The 22,594-nt window shown below is 39.6% G+C and overlaps 2 protein-coding genes across 3 annotated transcripts; one reads left to right on the forward strand and one right to left on the reverse strand.

The window, feature by feature from the left end:
- Window positions 1–243: 243 nt before the first annotated feature.
- On the forward strand, window positions 244–4,125 carry tma7 (translation machinery associated 7 homolog). Its single transcript, XM_034206256.1, has 4 exons — window positions 244–468; window positions 1,265–1,320; window positions 1,437–1,524; window positions 3,719–4,125. Exons 1-4 carry the CDS (start codon window positions 453–455, stop codon window positions 3,751–3,753), a joined length of 195 nt encoding a protein of 64 aa, XP_034062147.1. The 5' UTR covers window positions 244–452; the 3' UTR covers window positions 3,754–4,125.
- A 2,831-nt stretch (window positions 4,126–6,956) lies between these two features.
- Window positions 6,957–21,470, reverse strand: dnase1l4.1 (deoxyribonuclease 1 like 4, tandem duplicate 1). Of its 2 annotated transcripts, none has more exons than XM_034206262.1 (10): window positions 21,308–21,470; window positions 16,138–16,223; window positions 15,800–15,888; window positions 14,418–14,504; window positions 13,214–13,326; window positions 12,572–12,684; window positions 11,777–11,934; window positions 10,748–10,844; window positions 10,407–10,494; window positions 6,957–7,295 (listed from the first exon to the last, which is right to left on the reverse strand). In XM_034206262.1, exons 2-10 carry the CDS (start codon window positions 16,216–16,218, stop codon window positions 7,141–7,143), a joined length of 981 nt encoding a protein of 326 aa, XP_034062153.1. In that variant the 5' UTR covers window positions 16,219–16,223; window positions 21,308–21,470; the 3' UTR covers window positions 6,957–7,140. The 2 variants fall into 2 exon arrangements, with proteins under 2 accessions (XP_034062153.1, XP_034062154.1); XM_034206263.1 differs by lacking the exon at window positions 21,308–21,470 and adding an exon at window positions 17,007–17,138.
- Window positions 21,471–22,594: the final 1,124 nt, after the last annotated feature.

The following is a 22,594-nucleotide window of genomic DNA, read 5'->3' on the forward strand; positions in this document are numbered from 1 at the left end:
GAGCCCCACCCCCGATATCCCCGCTCTCGGCTCAGTCAAGGCGAAATAACTCTTGATTCAGCTTTTAGCGCATTTTTTAAATGTTATACCCTATTGATTTAAATAACGGCGATAAAAGCGTTCGTGCTGGGTAGTTAATTTATCTAAAAAAAAATAAGACGCTGATCTACAGATGTCTCTTCCCCCAATGTAGGTCAACGGGGAAAAGTCATTTTTGGCCAACGTGACGTCACTGGGGCTGTAGTACCACAGTTTGGCCACTACGACCGTTTTCAAAAATCTGCTTCAACGGTCGGCGCTGGTGACGGTTGATTTTCATTCAGGCATATAACGGTCCTTCTTCTTCCAGTTTATAGTTCACTGTGGGGTCCTGAGAGCGCGCATTAACAACTGGCAGCAGAACACAAAACATATTTTTCTCTCCTTAAAAACTACTGCGAATCCGATTTAAAATGTCCGGAAGAGAAGGTGAGAAGTGATTTTTATCTGATAGTCATCATAAAATATATATGTATGTGTTTCTGTCAGCAGGCAGCGTATTTTACTGGGTGGGTTAGCTTGGCATGCTAACGAGAGCATGAGTCTCATGACGTCATTGCTTGCACCAAACCACGTTTAGAATATGCCGCAGTGATTAATTATGTGCTTGTTAGTCAGTGTATACATTGAAACATATATGTTTTTAGATCATATTAGAACCACTGAGATTGTCTGCAACATTCGGCTCATACATTGTGGTGTTATAGGAAATATTAATAAAACATTAAGTGGATTTTTCCTCTTTTTCTTATCGTGTTAAAATGTTGCTTTCATCTAAAATGTGTAACTCTCGCGATACTTTAAGGCAAAAGCATGAGTTGACTTCTTTCTTCACCAAACCACGTTCGAAATCTTAACACTTTAATATGTTTCTGCTTGTCAGGAAGGGTATGCATAAATTAAATGATGTATATATTTGAATCATGGCCATCGTCTGTAACATTTAGCTCATAAATAGTCTTAGAATAGTGAATTTAAACCAAATATTAAGTGTATTTCCCTCGTTTCTTATTGTGTTAACTGGCAACAGACAATTTTAATTAAAATGTAATATGTGGAACAATCGTGATATTTTAAGGCTCTGGATTCATGTCATATTAAATAGCAGGTCTTATCTATGTGTTTGTTTAACACTCAGCATTTTCTGATTCATCAGAGGACTGCAGCCGTGACAATATCTATTTATTATTCATCTTTTATAACATGTATTATCTTTGTTCCACAGGAGGCAAAAAGAAGCCCCTGAAGGCGCCCAAGAAACAGAACAAGGAAATGGATGATGTAAGTATGAGAATATAGACATTTGCATAGTTACAGCAATAGTAAAGTCAGAGACAACAAATACAACACTATTAGATAAAGGCATGCTCATAATAACATATATGTTGTGTGTGTAGGATGAAGTTGCCTTCAAGCAGAAGCAGAAGGAGGAACAGAAGGCGTTGGAAGCGTTGAAGACCAAAGCTTCAGGAAAAGGACCTATGTGTAAGACTAGAAACACATCGATGCACTACATGTGTTGCTTATTTAAGGAACCGTTTCACATAGTTTCAGTGTCTTTTACACAGTGTTTCTGCCAGACCAGGGCTGAGGGCGTCCACCCGAGAGCCGGGGGGGCGGGTGCGTCACGTGTTTTGAATTGAGCCGTCCCTTAAGTTATAGATACTATCTCTTTACGTATTAGTGATGGGAATTCCGGCTCTTTTTAGTAAGCCGGATCATTTGGCTCGGCTCACTAAGAGGAACCGGCTCCCAAGCGGCGCTTCATGTTACCACAGTTTACCACGGAGCCTCAGTTTCGCCGCTGCGAGGTTCCGGTGCTCGCAGTTCACGCGCGTGCTCCAATAGCATCCCCGGTCAAGGCTCGCCGGCGGTACACTTTCCGTCACAGGAACACGCTTTGCTGGTAGCGAAAATAATCCCACCAGAGTCCTTTGCCCCTCCAACAGAGGGATGTCCTTGCCCTTTTTCCTTTTCGTCATATCAAGCGATAAAAACTCTCGATCTTCTCTCGAATTATTTATTTTTTGGACGCCATCGGCTCGAGTTCAGGGCGTTCCGAGTTGAATAAGAGCGTCGCATGACGGCAAGAAGCCCCCCTGGCGGAAACGCTGCTTTTACAACAATACTAACATGCCATAAATACATTTAAAGTCATGTTGATGCTTAATGCCAGGGGTACACGGGATTACTCCTCTAGTTACTAGGAGTGTACAACATATCTAAACACTTACGACAATAGTGTTTTACGTTTTGTGACACTGTAGTTTCTAGATGCACTGTTAATTTATTTGGTAGTTTAATTGTGAAGATGTGTGGCAGACAGTGGCTCAGATCGAACAAAAACTAATTCTAAATATCTAATTAAACCTGTGAGAATAAACACATAATATCCCCAGATGTATGCCGCTACGTAGTCCTAATGGAAAGTACTTATTTATGTTTTAGTTACCTTTCATATTACGATTATACATACAAAATCTAAATTAGCATATTATTCATAATGTGTTATTAAGCCACCAAGAGGTAAAGACATTTTAAATAAGCTCCATCTTAACATTCTGCAATATTGAAGTAATGTTCCCATAATTCATGGGTAAAAGTAACCCTATAATGTGAGATAAATACTTACATTATCTGCTAAATTAGTTCTGTTACTGTTAAGACATATTGTCCACAATACTGTACATATACACACGTTTTAATATACGTTAGTAAGAAAGCTTAAAATGTGTTTTATGCACGATATTTCTACACCGGTTTAAAGCTAATTTGACTCTTAAAAACCTCAAATTACCTTTTTATTATGAAAACAAAATGTCTACTTTCAGCAATGTATGTACAAACTAGGGATGGGAATGATTATTCAGGTGTTCGAATATGAATCTTTTTATTGTAGTAATTTTTTTTTGGGAGCGGTGTCTAGGTTGATTACATATTATCAAATGGAATAATTCAATGTATACGACAGTGCCATAGCTAAGTGTGTTGGGTCTAGGTCTGTGTGTTGCTCCGCTCACCGGCCCCTCACAGCGGGCAGAGCTGCAGATCTCTCTCTCGCGTCCGGTTAGACTTCACTCGCGTTTATGTCCAAATCCATCAGAAAAGCAAGTTATGTTTGAAGCATGAAAGCTGTAGCCCAATAGCTGTCAACTGTTCAAACTGATCACCAGTTCAATACATTTGACAAATTCAACATGTATTTATTTATTTTTCAAAATTAAAAAACATTTTTGTAAAAATGTTTCTCTCACTTTTTTTATTTTTTATAGGATATGTACATTTCGGTTAAACGTTTTTTTTTAGGGGTCGAATATTCGAATATACATTTGCTTTCAAATTCCCATCCCTAGTAAACATAAAAATCAGCCACCATTCTTACCACTTGATCCATCGGTCATGTTAGAAGTTTTCTTACGCGCACAAATATTAACCTTTCGTTTTTTACATTTTCTTGGTTCAGAGGAAGACAGAAGATTAACCTTTATTTAACTCGAGGGGGAAATTCAGTTTCCACTCTGTTTTTATATACACACACACACCCCAAGTGTATCTAGCTGAACATGCAGCTTTTTGTTATACAACACAAATACATCCATTCATGTTCTGTAAAAAGACAGCATCCCTTATCGTATACCTTTTTTAATTGACCTGTTTTCCTGTTGTGTTTTCCCTGCAGGCGGCACTGGCATCAAGAAATCTGGCAAGAAGTAACATGTGAATCTGACGACGATGTGTGTGTGCTCCCTGTGTCGCGCCATGTGTTCGACCCGCTGAGAAGACTCCATTTTGTTTAGCTATGTAACTCAAAAACCCCCAATAAATGAAGACCTGCTTTAAATAGTGAACAGGATGAAAGTACACACTTGTTAACTCTCCAACAGCATGTAGAGTTCCTCAGTCACACACTGACCAACATCTTTACATACAGTTTAGAAATGAAGGCGTGCCGTTTAAGAAATGTTGGGGAAATGCTGATTTCCACATGAAACTAAAGCAGAAACACACACACACCACCAAGTTGTTATCTTTTTGATTTGTGTTGTATTGTAAAGAGGGAGATCCTAATAAAGTTTTTGTAATAACTACTGTGTCATTTTCATTTGTGGTGTGATGGATATCATGGGGTTTAAAGAAACATTGATATTATAAAAGCTATCAACCGGATCAATCGGCTTTCTCTACAATGATCGTTTTTATTTATAAAAGAATATATAAAAGCTTTACTTACAACATGACCTCAAGGAGAGAGTGAGCAACCACTTTTGTTTACAGTCATAAAAGATTGAATACGTATTTCAAAAGAATAATTTCTTAAAATTAATAACAAATAAAACAACTTGATATATTGATTCAGTCAAAAACTCCTGCTGATGTTCAGGTGTATATCAGTATGTAGTGTCTCTACTTTAAAGAGTCCTCTCCTGCTGATGTTCAGGTGTATATCAGTACGTAGTGTCTCTACTTTAAAGAGTCCTCTCCTGCTGATGTTCAGGTGTGTATCAGTATGTAGTGTCTCTACTTTAAAGAGTCCTCTCCTGCTGATGTTCAGGTGTATATCAGTATGTAGTGTCTCTACTTTAAAGAGTCCTCTCCTGCTGATGTTCAGGTGTATATCAGTATGTAGTGTCTCTACTTTAAAGAGTCCTCTCCTGCTGATGTTCAGGTGTATATCAGTATATAGTGTCTCTACTTTAAAGAGTCCTCTCCTGCTGATGTTCAGGTGTATATCAGTATGTAGTGTCTCTACTTTAAAGAGTCCTCTCCTGCTGATGTTCAGGTGTATATCAGTATGTAGTGTCTCTACTTTAAAGAGTCCTCTCCTGCTGATGTTCAGGTGTATATCAGTATGTAGTGTCTCTACTTTAAAGAGTCCTCTCCTGCTGATGTTCAGGTGTATATCAGTATATAGTGTCTCTACTTTAAAGAGTCCTCTCCTGCTGATGTTCAGGTGTATATCAGTATGTAGTGTCTCTACTTTAAAGAGTCCTCTCCTGCTGATGTTCAGGTGTATATCAGTATGTAGTGTCTCTACTTTAAAGAGTCCTCTCCTGCTGATGTTCAGGTGTATATCAGTATGTAGTGTCTCTACTTTAAAGAGTCCTCTCCTGCTGATGTTCAGGTGTATATCAGTATGTAGTGTCTCTACTTTAAAGAGTTCTCTCCTGCTGATGTTCAGGTGTATATCAGTATGTAGTGTCTCTACTTTAAAGAGTCCTCTCCTGCTGATGTTCAGGTGTATATCAGTATGTAGTGTCTCTACATGCTTTAATGTTCAAAAAGCTCTTTACTCATACTGCCTGTGCTGCAGCACCTCTTTTCACCCTCTGTCTGAAACCAGAGCCCAGTCTGCTCTGATTGGTTAGCTGGCCGGCTCTGTTGTGATTGGTCAACCGCTTAATCACGTACAGTATGTTGGAGCATGAGAGTTACAGATGGATGTGACCAGTGGCGGCCGCCCCACCTCTTCCCACATACAAAATAAAAAATATATTACAAAAAATATTCTTTTATTTTATTTTTAATAAACAAGGTAAATATTATATAATTGGTATCAGTAAAATGTATAATCTACAATAAAATCTCGTTTAAAATTGTGTTACGACGATGTCTAAAGTTACTGATAAGTCACATGTTTCCTGCCTGGCCTTGCCCATGTGTCATTACCTTCATATATACAGTCTATGGTCATTACCCTCTCTCGTCTGGGCGGTAAGAAAAGAGCCCTCAACCAGTGCAGCAGCAGCCACTAGCAGCTGACTGTTGCTATCTGTAAACTATGATGCCGAAACATAATTTCAGCCAATCAGCGTCGTCAAATCTGATGATCACCGGGCGCCAATGTCAGCGCCCGGTCCAGTCTGTGAGTAGTTTGGACAATAGTGACTCGTATCCGGTGGGGTGACGCAGTACGGCAGTAGTTGATGAGGATGGCTTCATGTGCAGGTGGAGTCTCCGGACCTCGGTCCCCGCCCAATTCCGTTCAAGAGCTAATCTCCAATCCTTTCGAAAGGAGAAGTTTGGGAGATAAACTGTTGCTTAAAGACCTTGGACCGCACCAACCCGATTTGTATATATGGCAGCAAGCTCGTGAAAAAGACAAAACGTATCAACGAGGCTTCTCACGTAGCTGGTACACCAGAAAGGCATGGCTAGCTGGATGCAAACAGGTAAATGCTGTCTTTTGTTTCCCATGCTTGCTCTTCAAACAGCCGGGGACAGATACGATCTGTTCAGAAACTAGACAAAAGTTAAACAAGTACAAACCACAGACTGCCTGTGTCATGGAGAATACAGTCGCTGGTTTATTTATGTCTGTATAGGCCGTTGTTGTGAGTGTGGACGGTCGGAGCATATATAACGTTAGCTTAGCCAAGCTCCATTCAGAAAACACGCATTTTAAAAAGGGTTTTTCGCCTGCCGTCTGTCTGCAGACTTGTCAAAGCATTAATTCATGGTTCTTACTAACCGGTATCAGTGTGTTGTTACTTCGGCATCATTTTGAAACGTGTATTACAATTAAATCACGGTCAAATATGTTCATCTTGTTGTAGTTGTAGCCCCCTTGCCAGCGATTCTCTCTCTCTAGTTTAGCATACTCAGCCCGACTCAGCCTGGTTGTTCCTGGCCCTAGTACCACCATTTTATGGGGCCAGAAAAACTGTGAATTAGGACCCGCTAGCCGGTACTAGGCCAAGTGGAAACGCAACCAAAAACGGGACCCGCACGGCTCGGCACGCTTAAAGCGAGCTCCGCGCTGCAGTGGAAACTCGCCATTACATCACCAGAAGTCCTAATTTAAGGGGTAATTTCTCCCAAAAAAAAATGTTTTACTCACTATATCAACAGCCCCACCAAAAATATTTTCCACCAGCCGCCACTAGATGTGACTATGTTGAGGAAGTAAAACAAAGAAGTCCAATGGAGATAACATTTTAACCTTTGTAGACCATTTACATTCACAAAAAACATAATAAGGCCTCTTTAAAGGAGTTCTCAGTTCATATTAGTGAGGGATGTGAGCAGCAGTCCAGTAAAAAGCCAACTTAAATCAGGGTCAACTTAAATTGCTTTCTTCTGGTAATGTGTGGTTTTGTTTGTTTAAATCTCATTCCCGCGGTTCATCTTGGCCACCTTCATGCGGAGGATCTGGATCTCCAGGCTGAGCTTCTCTCTCTCCAGCATCAGGTTTCCTCTCTGAAGCTCCAGCAGACCCTCGTCCTGCGAAGGAGTCAAGGGAAACAGCGGGAACACACCTGCAGAGAGAAACCAGGTGAGGAAGGGCTTGGAAGGACTTTAAAAGGTCAAAAGAGTTCATCTTCACTTAAAATCCTTCTCGTAAAATATAAGGACTGTAGAATGCTGCAGGAATGAGTCCCAACAAAACTGATATGACTCAATATTTAGCACTTCTACTCAAATTCATTGTTTGTTTTCAATGTGTTGTTTTGGTTGTTACCCTGAAATAAGTCTGTGGTTCTCACGGCATTTCGTGTTATAGTCACGAAATGTAATCTATTGATTCGTGTTCACAAACACGACTTCCCCATTTTTTTTCGTGTCACACGAAAGATTTTTAAAGCAATGTAAATGATAATAAATTAGAAGAAAAAAAAGATTTTAAAAAATACAGATTTCAGTATTCTGACAGAACGATTTTTAGACGCAATGTATTTCTATTAGTAGTATGTTTCGTGCCTGCACCAAATAACAAAAAAGATTAAAACAAATACAGATTTCAGTATTCTGAGGCTCTGAGCCATTTATTTTCCTCGCGGACGGCAAAAAAAGTCGGACATTATACTATTTAAAATAAAAACAATAATCGTGGCTTGATATTGAGTAAGAACATGTTTTTATGAACCCCACAGCTTCCGGTCTTCCAAGACCCGACCGGACAAAAAGACGTGGTGCAGGCACGAAACATACTACCAATAGAAATACATTGCTTTTAAAATCGTTCCGTGTGACACGAATCAATAGATTACATTTATTTCGTGACTCTAACACGAAATGCCGTGAGACTGGGTTGGGTAAACTGTTAACACAAGCTGAAGAGACTTTAGCTTAGTGGTGGTGACGTGAAGTCATGTGCCCGTGCTGTAGTTCCTTTATAGCCCAACATTAGCCTCCTTTAGCTTAGCAGTGGTGACGTGAAGTCATGTGACCGTGCTGTAGTTCCTTTATAGCACAACATTAGCCTCCTTTAGCTTAGTGGTGGTGACGTGAAGTCATGTGCCCGTGCTGTAGTTCCTTTATAGCCCAACATTAGCCTCCTTTAGCTTAGCAGTGGTGACGTGAAGTCATGTGACCGTGCTGTAGTTCCTTTATAGCACAACATTAGCCTCCTTTAGCTTAGCGGTGGTGAGGTGAAGTCATGTGACCGTGCTGTAGTTCCTTTATAGCCCAACATTAGCCTCCTTTAGCTTAGCAGTGGTGACGTGAAGTCATGTGACCGTGCTGTAGTTCCTTTATAGCCCATCATTAGCCACCTTTAGCTTAGCGGTGGTGACGTGAAGTCATGTGTAGGGATGGGTATCGTTTGAAATGTATCGATTCCGATTTTGATTCCGGTTCTGCTTATCGATTCCGGTTCTTATCGATTCCCCGTTTCGATTCCAAAATTGTAAAATAAAGAGGTCAAACGTTTAGATAACAAAAATATATTTATTCTTAAAAGCTTTAACTTAAATTGTTACTAAAAAATATACATGCAATACAAATGTATTGCACAATAGCTGTGCTTTATTTTAACTGAGCTATGCCTGTGGCAAGCTATTAACAGGCATTAGACTTTGCCTTTTCTTTTTCTTTTTTAGTGTAGTGGAGCCTCACTTCAGAGTGTTTACCGCTACCTATCTTTGGTGTTATGAAGTGACTGAGCTCGTGAAATGTCTACGGGAGGGCGGGGGAGCATCGCTGCGGGGCAACTGTGGACCTCTGTCGCCTGTCAGCGCAATTTATATGATGCCGTTTAAAAAAATGAAGGGCGGTGCCGGCCGTCAGCGTACCGAGCCGGCCGTCAACGGCCCGCTGACGACCGGCCGTTCTGTGATTCTCCAGGTCCGCCCTGTATTCCACCGGGTCACCGCAGCACCGCGGTGCAGACGGACCCGCTGGAATACAGGGTCTACCGCGTTTAGGAACCGTTAAGCAGAACCGAAATTGTGTATTTTGTATGGGTACCCGGTACCCGGCATTTTCTTATCGGTTCTCATCTGGAACCGAGTTTCGGTTCCCAACCCTAGTCATGTGACCGTGCTGTAGTTCCTTTATAGCCCAACATTAGCCTCCTTTAGCTTAGCGGTGGTGACGTGAAGTCATGTGACCGTGCTGTAGCTCCTTTATAGCCCATCATTAGCCACCTTTAGCTAAGCGGTGGTGACGTGAAGTCATGTGACCGTGCTGTAGTTCCTTTATAGCACAACATTAGCCTCCTTTAGCTTAGCGGTGGTGAGGTGAAGTCATGTGACCGTGCTGTAGTTCCTTTATAGCCCATCATTAGCCACCTTTAGCTAAGCGGTGGTGACGTGAAGTCATGTGACCGTGCTGTAGTTCCTTTATAGCACAACATTAGCCACCTTTAGCTTAGCGGTGGTGACGTGAAGTCATGTGACCGTGCTGTAGTTCCTTTATAGCCCAACATTAGCCACCTTTAGCTTAGCGGTGGTGACGTGAAGTCATGTGACCGTGCTGTAGCTCCTTTATAGCCCAACATTAGCCTCCTTTAGCTTAGCGGTGGTGAGGTGAAGTCATGTGACCGTGCTGTAGTTCCTTTATAGCCCAACATTAGCCTCCTTTAGCTTAGCGGTGGTGACGTGAAGTCATGTGACCGTGCTGTAGCTCCTTTATAGCCCAACATTAGCCTCCTTTAGCTTAGCGGTGGTGACGTGAAGTCATGTGACCGTGCTGTAGCTCCTTTATAGCCCAACATTAGCCTCCTTTAGCTTAGCGGTGGTGACGTGAAGTCATGTGACCGTGCTGTAGTTCCTTTATAGCCCAACATTAGCCTCCTTTAGCTTAGCGGTGGTGACGTGAAGTCATGTGACCGTGCTGTAGTTCCTTTATAGCCCAACATTAGCTTCATACAGCGATTAATTATTGCTTTCAACTTATAGCCATCATTTTGCTTTTGTGTCTATTAGTTACAAGATAATTTATATAATAAACTTCACAGATATCTTTGTAAAGCACCCTGAGGGAGGCTCTGCACCAAAACACGTCGGCAAAACAAAGAACATTTTCTAGTCCTCAAGTTGTTTTATTCACACAACAAAACAAGAAACATTAACTTAACAAATATTGTACACTTATTATTACCAGTAGTAGTATTAAAGGTACATAATAAGTATAATTGTGTGGGTTACCATCGTCTTCATCCTCCTCTTCCTCTGAAGTGTTGTTGATGGACTTCAGTCTCACCTCCACTGGGTAATGGTCGCTCACCTTCAGAGTCTGAAGATTTAATAATTGACAATAAGAAGCTGCTGCTGGATTTGGATTAACCTGCCAATACATTGCATTGAATGTCAAGTGAATGAGCATTCCTGAATATCTTTTATTGATAACCTTTCAACACGTTTTTTTGAATATTTCTGAATTGTACGACCAACTTCCTGCCTGTTCTCTAATGCCAAACTGAGGTAAGTAATTAAAAACAGCACAATAAGTAATATAAGATGATGTAATGACAAAGATAAACTCAGACCTGCTCCACGGTGAGTCTGTAAGCCTTCTGGAAGTTGAAAGGTTTTGCAGAGTTTGGAACGACGGCCTGCAGCATGTCGTCTCCGTACACCACGATCCTGCAGGACACGGAAACAAATAAACAAAAATATCAACAGGAAGGTTCCCGGGTTGTTCACTGACACTAAGATGATTCTTTTTTTAAATACATGTCAGATATGTTTTTGTCTCAATTAGCAAATGAGGCATTTTGTTATTAAATAATGTGTTTATCTGAATTTGCAGAAAATATATTTTGTGCATTTTTATTCCGTTTGTGTGTGTGTGATACTTGCTTTTCAGTGTGTGTGTGTGTGTGTGTGTGTGTGTTGTTACATGTGTGTGTATTTTGTGTGTGTTTGAATGAGTGTTACCTGTCGTGTGTATCTGTGGTACGTGTGTTGGTGTGATACCTGTCTTTTTCCTGTGTGTGTGTGTCTCTGTGTGAGTGTGTTACCCGTCTTATTTATGTGTGTGTGTGTGTTTTAACTGTCTTTTATATGTGTGTGTAACATGTCCTGAGCTAGTGAGTGATACCTGTTTGTGTGTGTGTGTGTGTGTGTGTGTGTGTGTGTGTGTGTGTGTGTGTAACATGTCTTGAGCTAGTGAGTGATACCTGTTTGTTTGTGTGTGTGTGTGTGTGTAACATGTCCTGAGCTAGTGAGTGATACCTGTTTGTGTGTGTGTGTGTGTGTAACATGTCCTGAGCTAGTGAGTGATACCTGTTTGTTTGTGTGTGTGTGTGTGTAACATGTCCTGAGCTAGTGAGTGATACCTGTTTGTGTGTGTGTGTGTGTGTAACATGTCCTGAGCTAGTGAGTGATACCTGTTTGTGTGTGTGCGTGTGCGTGCGTGCGTGTGCGTGTGTGTGTGTGTGTGTAACATGTCCTGAGCTAGTGAGTGATACCTGTTTGTGTGTGTGTGTGTGCGTGTGTGTGTGCGTGCGTGTGTGTGTGTGTAACATGTCCTGCGCTAGTGAGTGCAACCTGTCATATGCATGTGTGTGTGTTACCTGTCGTATGTGTGGTCGTTGTTGTTGCTTGCTGTGGTGTCCACGTCGTCTGCGATCAACCAGTGGAAGTTTTTGTCGCTGCGGATTCTGATTCCCTTCATTTCTCTCTTAGTGACGTAGAGCCCGTCAGCGTTAAAATCGCCGAGGATCATCACGTTCTGCAGGAACATCAACACAATGCATAATGTGGAGGAGGAGTGAGTCCTAAACCCAGAAATGAGTCAGCTTTTAGCACTTCCTGTTCCTTCTTCTGGAAGTCTTTTGTTATTACGTTTTCTATCCTGAGAAAAAGTCAGAATTCTGAAAAAACGTCCCAATTCTCAGAAATACAGAATTCTGAGAATTATTTGGAAAAAGTCAGAATGTTAGAATATTCAAAAATCTCAAAATACTAAATTCTGTTGTAAAAAAAATTATTCTGGGAAAGTCAACATTTTCAGGAAAAAAATCTATTCTAAGTAAAAATTCAAAATTGCAGAAAGTCTGAGAAATGTTTGGGAAAAAAGTCAGAATTATCAGAAAAAGTAAAAAATGTAAGAAAAATAAATAATTCAAATAATTCTGCAGATGTCTGAATATCATCAAAATGTTGATAGAAATATTCTAAATATTTGTTTCACACCGAGTTTTAATTTCTGCAATAATCCAAAGGAAAAATCCCATTGATTTATTGTGGAGGGAACCAGGAAGGTCTCTGCACCGCTCTCATGTTTATCCTAATAACTGAAACTCCACCATTGTTTGTATTGTTTTATAAACACTGTTCTGCAGTATTCAGATATTATTGATCCTCACATCAGTCCTCCACTTCTTCTTCACGTTCAGGAAAACATCGTACAGTTCGTCGAGCTCCTTCTCAGAATCGTCAGGTTTGGTGTGAACTGGGATCATCACCAGGTCCTTCAGCACTGAGAAAACAAACTATTTAGAACGACTTAAGGTCCCTTATTATACTGTTCTTCATCAATATATCACAGGTCTCAGATATACACAGAGCCTGTCTCTGATTGGCTGAAACACCAAACAGATCATTGCAGCATTACATTAAAAATATGTTTATATATATTTAATTATATCTGCAATCTTTCAAGCTTCTCTTCTTAATCCAGGTTCTGTGAATTCAAATGTAAGTAAATAAACCGTATCTATTTATTTATGTACTTTTTCATAGTCTGATAATATTATTGATTTAATTTAACATATAATAAAACCCTGAGCACTAACTTTCACTAATGAAAGCTTTCTAAAGATAATCAATGTCATATTTATAGCTTTTACTCAAACCACCACGGGCATGTTTGTCTATGATCGTACATAGGCATAAACAATACTGAGAATAAACCAAATAAAACAACAAACAAGGCAAAACAATACCCTAAAAACACACATTTCCCTAAATTCATGGATAACTTCTCTAAAAACTCTGCGTCTTGTTACCTGTGTTCAAACACCTGAACCTCAGGATGTACGGATCTCTGGCGAAAACGTCTCCTCCCTCAGTCACCTGGTCATCAAACTGATAGGAGCCTACAAGGTCAACAAGGTCATCCCTACACACACACACACACACACACGTAAATCAGCACATACTAATTATTTTCATTTTGCAACTTCAGAGATTTAGCTGGTTTCTGCCCGTGTAACTTCAAATATCTGTAGATCGCAATTTATTTCCTTTTCTAGTGTGTGCATTTAACATTTTATTCTAGATGTAATGGCTCAACCCAGTCTCACGGCATTTCGTGTTCACCAACACGATTTTTAATCTATTGATTCGTGTTCACCAACACGATTTTCCCCTTTTTTCGTGTTGCACAGCACGATTTGAAAAGCAATGTATTTCTACTGGTAATGTATTTCTACTGCCTGCAGCACGCCTTTTTCTCCGGTCGGGTCGTGGAAGATCGGAAGCTGTGTGGTTCATAAAAACATGTTCTTACTCAATATCAAGCCACAGTTATTGCTTTTATTTTAAATCGTATAATTTCGTACTTTTGTTTCCGTCTGTGAGGAAAATAAATGGCTCAGAGCCTCAGAATACGGAAATCTGTATATTTTAAATCTTTTTTTCCTTCAGTATTCTGAGGCTCTGAGCCCCATTTATTTTCCTCACAGACGGAAACAAAAGTACGAAATTATACGATTTAAAATAAAAGCAATAATTGTGGCTTGATATTGAGTAAGAACATGTTTTTATGAACCACACAGCTTCCGGTCTTCCACGACCCGACCGGAGAAAAAGACGTGCTGCAGGCACAAAACACATTACCAGTAGAAATACATTGCTTTTCAAATCATGCTGTGCAACACGAAAAAAAGGGGAAAATCGTGTTGGTGAACACGAATCAATAGATTAAAAATCGTGTTGGTGAACACGAAATGCCGTGAGACTGGGTTGAATGGAACATAATAATAATGGGTTCTGGTTACATCACATGTCACTTGTTAGACGCTTTCATCCAAAGCGACTCACTTACTCAGTACTGTGGGCAATCCCCACAGGAGCACTTTGGGGTGAAGTGTCTCAGGGACACAACGACATGCTGACTGCAGTGGGGTTTGAACCTGTGACCCCCTGATCTACAACGCACAACCCACTGCACCACACGCCTCCATACATAGAGTATGTTTCAAGTCTCACCTGTACAGGAACATGAACTGCTCTTTGTATCGTGTTCGACCCAGACGGCTACTGATCTTCAGAGTGTAGTGATGCTTCCTGTTCGCTCTGCACACACAAACCATGTTTACATCACTTCAGGGGACATTACATTGACTTACATGCATTTCCTTGAGACTTATCCTAACCTTAAAGGTGGGGTAGGCAATTTTTGAGAAACCAGCTCGAGTGCGCTAGAATTAGAAAATACACAGCCGGAACAAATCGCCACTTCCTCACAGAGCCCCTCCTCCAACACACAAGAACGCGCACATGACCAATGAGGGCACGATGAGTTTGTGCCCCGATGGAAGGCTGACAGGCAGGTCGGCCATCCAGTTACTTTAGCCGGGCCGGCTCAGATGATTGGTCGTGCTTTTTATAGTACTACGGCTTCTAGTGATGATTTTTTAATGGATTTATTGTCAAAGCACTTCAGATATTCATTGCTGTCGGGACGTTAAGAGCATTCCATGGAATATAACAACAAGTGTATCTTGAGCCAGTTTCTCAAACTTACCTACCCCACCTTTAAATCAACACATGCCCAACCCTAACCAAGTCTTCACCCTAAAATTAATGATGCCCCTCATGGGGACCTCCATTTTGTCCCCATAAGGGAGGCGAGTCCCCACACGTGACTGTGTAAACAGATTTAGGTCCCCACAAGTATAGTAATGCTAGACCACACACACACTTAATTTCTACAATTTATTTTTAACGTGTATGTGTTCTGTAGCTACTGTTGTCATATCACATATGTTTAGATTCACATTCAAAACTAACATATCATTTTTAAAGGGACAGTGTGTGGGATTTGGCGGTATCTAGTGTTGAGTTTGCAGATTGCAACAAAATGTAAATCGTTGGTGTGTTGATGAGTTGTGAAATGTAATGTGTTTTTTATTTAGTTCTCAGAGCGTTTTAAACACATTTATATCTGCTGTTCTGAAGGGGGCTTTCACATGGGTTTTGCCACTTTCTTAACTTATTTTTAAAACTGATTATTACAACAGCAAATGAACATATCTGGCAATTAAAACGAGAGTGAAATATAATTTGAGTTTTAGGGATTTAGGTAATCAATCTGCTCCAAAAAGTTATGAGTTCACCCATGGCTCACAATTAACAAATATATATGTTTTAATCCTAACAACAAACCAAGCTGTAATCATAACAATAATACATATAATATTAGTAAATATAATAATACTATGAATACATATAATAAATATAATGATAATAATAATAATAATACAAATAAATATAATAATAATAAATACAATAATAATAAATGTGATCATAATACATATACAATACAACAATTTAAAAAATACATATAAAAATAAAATAATAATACTCACTTGTTGAGAGCATCCAGGAAGGTTTTCACAGAGTCTCCGCTGATGTCCACGACCTCCAAAATCAGAACGATGTCGTATCGAGAAACGATCTGCGGAGGAAAACAGGAGGGACAGGTTTCTCTTTAAACTATTTCATTATAACATTTTACTTTCATCCAAAGTTACGACAATTTCAACCAAACTATGAAGAAACAAATCAGAACAGCAAGAATTCTGCAGGTACATTTTCTCCAAATGACCCAAACCCTTTAAAGTGCTATATATAGTATTGTGTTAATAAAAACATATTTGAAAAAGGAGAATTGTCTTAAATGGTGGGAATCTTGATTTGTTGTCACCTTGGTCAGGACTTTGAGGACATCCGGGTCGGACACTTTGTTTCTTCCAAACTTCTGGATGTTAAAAGCTGCTATTTTCATGATGGCTGCAGAGGGAGACAGAAAAAAGACAAAAAGATCAATAACGAGATATATTTGGTACTTTAGTCTGTTGGTGTTTGAACATGCACAGGCATGTTAGGATTTACTGTGTGTGTGTGTGTGTCTACCTCACATAAACCTGGCACCTCCCATATAAATGTACAATAGACAAAAATGTAAGATATGCCTGTCGTGGTTTCAGTACACGCTGTTAATATGAAATACTTCTAGGCACCAAGTTTTATGAGTCTGACTTCAAACAGCAGGTGTCTTTAATGTTTTAATGGAAGTCGTCACAGCCACCCTTAAAGTCAGTGTCCGGCATACTAAAAACCAGACTGTATATGACTAAAGCAAAGTCGAAAATAAAAAATAAATAGTTAACACACGATTGTTGAAGCAAAACTGCCCAATTGTATTTGTACCAGATTTTATACAGAATGTATTTTATACACTTTTTGTTGGATACAACTCTTTGAGCATGCTGACTTAAACACTAGTGAATTATAATAATGATCTGTTTCCCCAGGAGTATCTGAGCTTTAAAACTTGAATGTATTAATCAAGAGAAGATTAAAAACAAATGAAAGAAAATTGGCTGTGCATTTTGGACATTAACACTTGCAACGCCCTGGCTCAAGGACGGACAAATGTAGGAGACCACACATCATTCATATCCAATTAAAGTATATTTATTTAAAGAAACTAAGTTAATTATGAAGCCAGCTAATCAGTAATGTGTGTAGTGTGTGAACATGTATCAGTATATAAAGCAAAGACAAACAAACCCAGGTCCAGTAGAGCCAAGCAACCCGAGAGGAGAGAGATGCCTGCTCAGGCACCCATACTTGCAGCTGAGCAGTCAACCTAAATCAGGTGTCGGCAATCTCTCCTGATTGGGGGAGTGGCTACCAGGGACTTGAGTCTAAGGGGCCGTCACACAACTGAGCTCTTTTAAGCAGTGTAAAGCGCATTTACTCTGTCTTTACTCAAATGGTTTCACTCCTATCTGAATCCTCTCTAAACCAACTCCTGTAGAGATGAATGCTCCAACAGGTGGGAACATGTCGGACTCGTCCCAACAGGTTCACTACCCCCCCCCCCCCCCCCGTCTGCAGCACACGCTTTGCCTAAAACAGGAAAACATTCACCGACAATATTTACAGAGTCTGTGGGATATCTAACTTACAATCAGTGGGGGGAACTAAGTCATTGCATTTACTCAAGTACAAGGGATTGCTCTGACACAGTAGAGAGACATTTAAATGTAAAATAAGAGCACATAAAGAAATATATATATTTTTTACAACATTTGAGAAATACACGAAATTGTCCAAAAGGAGCACATATGAAAATATTCTTTAAAAAAAAGAAATGTTTTCAAACTGTTTAAATATATTAAAACAAAGTTTAAAAAAGGAGCAACTCAAGAAATATATATTAAACAAATGTTTATAAACAATCTAAATATACAAAAATAAATTAAATAAGAAGCATATAAAGAAATGTATATTTGTTATATATAACTTAGAATCAGTAATATTTTTGTATATCAATTTGACACTGCTTAATTTTGTATTGTATAATAATTCTCATGTTACATTTTTGTATTATTGTTTTACACATTCAAAATAAATCTAATCAAATAAAAAACAATCAATATAAACATTTGTTTTATACGTCAAAATACATTGTATTGATCACTAATCATCTATTGCAAAACTAAAAACCACTCTACTATATCTCTCTATTATTTAGTGTTGTATCAGAGTGTATTCCCTTAATCAAGACACTGACAGAATACACAGCTCACTTTCCATTTAATAAAGTCATTACCCTCACTCCGAACAGCATGAAACAACAGCCTGAGGACAGCAGCGTGACTCACTGTAATCACTGTCATGTAATGTAATGTCATGTAACATAATGAATGTGGTTAGCTTGTAAATGCTGTCGTTAATCAAAGAGGAGAAACACACTTTAAGTAGATCACACACACAGCTGGCAGCATGCAGTCTCTACTTTAAAGAGTCCTCTCCTGCTGATGTTCAGGTGTATATCAGTATGTAGTGTCTCTACTTTAAAGAGTCCTCTCCTGCTGATGTTCAGGTGTATATCAGTATGTAGTGTCTCTACTTTAAAGAGTCCTCTCCTGCAGATGTTCAGGTGTATATCAGTATGTAGTGTCTCTACTTTAAAGAGTCCTCTCCTGCTGATGTTCAGGTGTATATCAGTATGTAGTGTCTCTACTTTAAAGAGTCCTCTCCTGCTGATGTTCAGGTGTGTATCAGTATGTAGTGTCTCTACTTTAAAGAGTCCTCTCCTGCTGATGTTCAGGTGTATATCAGTATGTAGTGTCTCTAATTTAAAGAGTCCTCTCCTGCTGATGTCCAGGTGTATATCAGTATGTAGTGTCTCTACTTTAAAGAGTCCTCTCCTGCTGATGTTCAGGTGTATATCAGTATGTAGTGTCTCTACTTTAAAGAGTCCTCTCCTGCTGATGTTCAGGTGTATATCAGTATGTAGTGTATCTACTTTAAAGAGTCCTCTCCTGCTGATGTTCAGGTGTATATCAGTATGTAGTGTCTCTACTTTAAAGAGTCCTCTCCTGCTGATGTTCAGGTGTATATCAGTATGTAGTGTCTCTACTTTAAAGAGTCCTCTCCTGTTGATGTTCAGGTGTATATCAGTATGTAGTGTCTCCACTTTAAAGAGTCCTCTCCTGCTGATGTTCAGTTGTATATCAGTATGTAGTGTCTCTACTTTAAAGAGTCCTCTCCTGCTGATGTTCAGGTGTATATCAGTATGTAGTGTCTCTACATGTCTCCGTGCTTTAATGTTCAAAAAGCTCTTTATTGTTCTCATACTGTGTTGCAGCACCTCTTTTCACCCCCTGTCTGAAACCAGAGCCCAGTCTGCTCTGATTGGTTAGCTGGCCGGCTCGGCTTTGTTGTGATAACCCTTATAAAAACTATTTTTGAAATAACTTTACAAAATGCTAAACATTTTCAGTTCACTATGGAATTATTTGACAAAAAGTGTATTATTTTAATTACAGAATAACAGCCAGTAATTATGTAGGCTACACGTCTTTATAGAGGCTCTTTTATTGCTACAAATATATAGCTTAGCGGTGGTAACGTTGAAGTCATGTGACCGTGCTGTAGTTCTTTTATAGCCCAACATTAGCCTCCTTTAGCTTAGCGGTGGTGACGTGAAGTCATGTGACCGTGCTGTAGTTCCTTTATAGCCCAACATTAGCCTCCTTTAGCTTAGCGGTGGTGAAGTCATGTGACCGTGCTGTAGTTCCTTTATAGCCCAACATTAGCCACCTTTAGCTTAGCGGTGGTGACGTGAAGTCATGTGACCGTGCTGTAGTTCCTTTATAGCCCAACATTAGCCTCCTTTAGCTTAGCGGTGGTGACGTGAAGTCATGTGACCATGCTGTAGTTCCTTTATAGCCCAACATTAGCCTCCTTTAGCTTAGCGGTGGTGAAGTGAAGTCATATGACCGTGCTGTAGTTCCTTTATAGCCCAACATTAGCCTCCTTTAGCTTAGCGGTGGTGAAGTGAAGTCATGTGACCTTGCTGTTGTTCCTTCATAGCCCAACATTAGCCTCCTTTAGCTTAGCGGTGGTGAAGTGAAGTCATGTGACCGTGCTATCAGTATGTAGTGTCTCTACTTTAAAGAGTCCTCTCCTGCTGATGTTCAGGTGTATATCAGTGTCTCTACTTTAAAGAGTCCTCTCCTGCTGATGTTCAGGTGTATATCAGTGTCTCTACTTTAAAGAGTCCTCTCCTGCTGATGTTCAGGTGTATATCAGTATGTAGTGTCTCTACTTTAAAGAGTCCTCTCCTGCTGATGTTCAGGTGTATATCAGTATGAAGTGTCTCTACTTTAAAGAGTCCTCTCCTAACCTTAAAAATGGTTATTCCATGTATGGGTAGAGGGCGATCGTGTCCTTTATATTCAGTCAATCAGATTTCTGTATTATTTTTAAGGAGGACGAATTAATGAAGTTGTAAAAAAGGGAAGAAAAAATCCCCTCTTTTGCAACTTTTCATTCATAAATGAATCATGAACTGCCTGGTGTAGTTTGACAGGTATCTAATTGTTTAATACCTAAATATGTTGTAGAACGTGTCTGCGCATGTTGTTTGGAAGTCGTCCAACTAGTTTGTATTCAGCCAGGTGATTAGTGGACACACACACACACACACACACACACACACACACACACACACACACACACACACACACACACACACACACACACACACACACACACACACACACACACACACACACACACACACACACACACATACACACACACACACACACACACACACACACACACACACACACACACACACACTCTCTCTCTGGGCTCAGATTTCAGTGTTGTTCCTAACAGTTTTATCTTTCATGAATCTTTAAAAGTCATTTTGTACCTGCTGCTCTCACTGAAAACACTGTGACACATTTAAAAGTATAAATAACACCCTTTGAAAATACTCCACTACATCACTTTGTGACGATGCATTATCTAGCTTATCCAAATGGCTTTTTAAAGACTTTATTTCACTTTAGGAAGGAGGAGAATGTTCTCAACACATCAAGAAAAACTTCACTATTCAGATGATCAGAAAACATGTGATTTATTTGATTTCATTATAACATCATAGTGAAAACCGTAATGTGAAAACTTAAGTAGTTATAGCTGACAGACAAATACCTCGACTTGTATTAGTATTAGTATTGCAGTATTAAGTACGTCCTTTCTCATCTGTACTCATACTGTGTTAAACAAAAATAAATACAAAAAGAATAAATAATTCTTTACAGAAAGTATTTACACTTGTCTAGTTTTGTTATTGTAAACAAATGCTTATCTGTTATAATTCTGTGTATAATAAATAGTTCAAGTTGAACTACAAGTAGTAAAGCTGGCATGAAATACCACAGCTGTTCTTTATTGCCTACAGATGTTAACATGCCTTTCATTGTTGAAAGACGTGTAAAACCTCTCAGGTATTCCGCTCAGCCTGAGGAGGAAAAATAACAACAAATGAAGTTGTTTCTCACCTTTAGGACGAGGAGAGTCTGCAGTGAAAATCAGGCTGGAAGAAGTGAATCACTAGGATCTGCTGGTGGTGTTTTTAGGTTGTATGGTGTGCGACCACAGGCGACGTGATTGGTCGACAGCCGGCCAATAGCAGGACAGGAAACAGAACAACAAAACAAAAGATGTCCGGCCCTCTTTTATGTTTCCTGTGTGTTTGTGAGAGAGGATATAATCTGGTCTTTATTCTGAAAAGAAACCATAAACAGGACCATTAAAATGTGTGTGTGTGTGTGTGTGTGTGTGTGTGTGTGTGTTTGTTTGTGTGTGTGTGTTTGACTTTAAAAATGTGCAGGAATTTTAGGGCTTACACAATTGCAATCTATTGCTTTGCATTGTTCCTCTTTCTACAGGGATTTCTACACGGACCACTATTGCGGTAAGCAATAACTTCCGGTTGTTGTTGTTGTCACCTCCGGGTATCCTGTGTGCCTGTTCTGCTGCTGATAGCTTATTATCTTAACTTAATCGATCGTTTTAAAACTCTTGATCACGGCAACTGCTTGACGTTTTAATCACACGTTACTACAGCTTAAGCACTCACAACTCTCCTTCTCTTAGCGACTGTAACTCCACAGTTGCCTACACTCTTTTCTATGGGCTCAGAACAGTCTCATAATACACACATGCACACAGAAGGATTCACACTTGTATTTCATGATCCACACTTTTCAATGCACACACAAATGCGTTCCGTTTCATATACATGTAAATAAAATCCAAATACAGAAAAAAGTTTTACATATGTATTTTTGATCCTCACATATTTGTTTTCCGTTTAAAAGTTGAAGCTGCAAACACAAACCGCTTTCTGTGCACGGATCGCTGTGCATTCGTGTGTGGGTTTTTTGAGACTCCCCTGACGGTCAGCCGATTCGTACTTGTAATTTTTTCTATCTATAGCCAATCAGATGTCTCCTCAATTCTAAGCCAATCACATGAGCGCGCCCCCACGAGGGTAGATTTATTGCGTTTGATACTATCGACCATGATATCTTATTGCAAAGACTAGAGCAATTAGTTGGCATAAAGGGAACTGCTTTAGGCTGGTTTAGGTCCTATCTATCTGAACGCTCTCAGTTTGTACGTGTCAATGATGAATCTTCCACGCAAACCAAAGTTAGCCATGGAGTGCCACAGGGCTCAGTGCTCGGACCTATTTTGTTCACATTATATATGCTTCCGTTAGGCAATATTATAAGGAATCATTCTGTACATTTTCATTGTTATGCGGATGATACTCAACTATA

This window comes from Gymnodraco acuticeps, unplaced genomic scaffold, assembly GCF_902827175.1.
Source record: "Gymnodraco acuticeps unplaced genomic scaffold, fGymAcu1.1, whole genome shotgun sequence".
Taxonomy (NCBI): domain Eukaryota; kingdom Metazoa; phylum Chordata; class Actinopteri; order Perciformes; family Bathydraconidae; genus Gymnodraco; species Gymnodraco acuticeps.

What these genes read in the sequence shown, in the direction of transcription:
- dnase1l4.1 (XM_034206262.1), bottom strand. Translation starts at nt 16,218, where the DNA reads ATGAAAATAGCAGCTTTTAACATCCAGAAGTTTGGAAGAAACAAAGTG. An exon ending in GTTCAGGTGTTTGAACACAG is followed by an intron (nt 12,685 to 13,213) that starts GTAACAAGACGC and finishes TTGTTTTCTCAG; the next exon opens with TGCTGAAGGACCTGGTGATG. An exon ending in AGAGGAGGATGAAGACGATG is followed by an intron (nt 7,296 to 10,406) that starts GTAACCCACACA and finishes TTCTCTCTGCAG; the next exon opens with GTGTGTTCCCGCTGTTTCCC.
- tma7 (XM_034206256.1), top strand. An exon ending in AGAACAAGGAAATGGATGAT is followed by an intron (nt 1,321 to 1,436) that starts GTAAGTATGAGA and finishes TTGTGTGTGTAG; the next exon opens with GATGAAGTTGCCTTCAAGCA. An exon ending in TTCAGGAAAAGGACCTATGT is followed by an intron (nt 1,525 to 3,718) that starts GTAAGACTAGAA and finishes TTTTCCCTGCAG; the next exon opens with GCGGCACTGGCATCAAGAAA.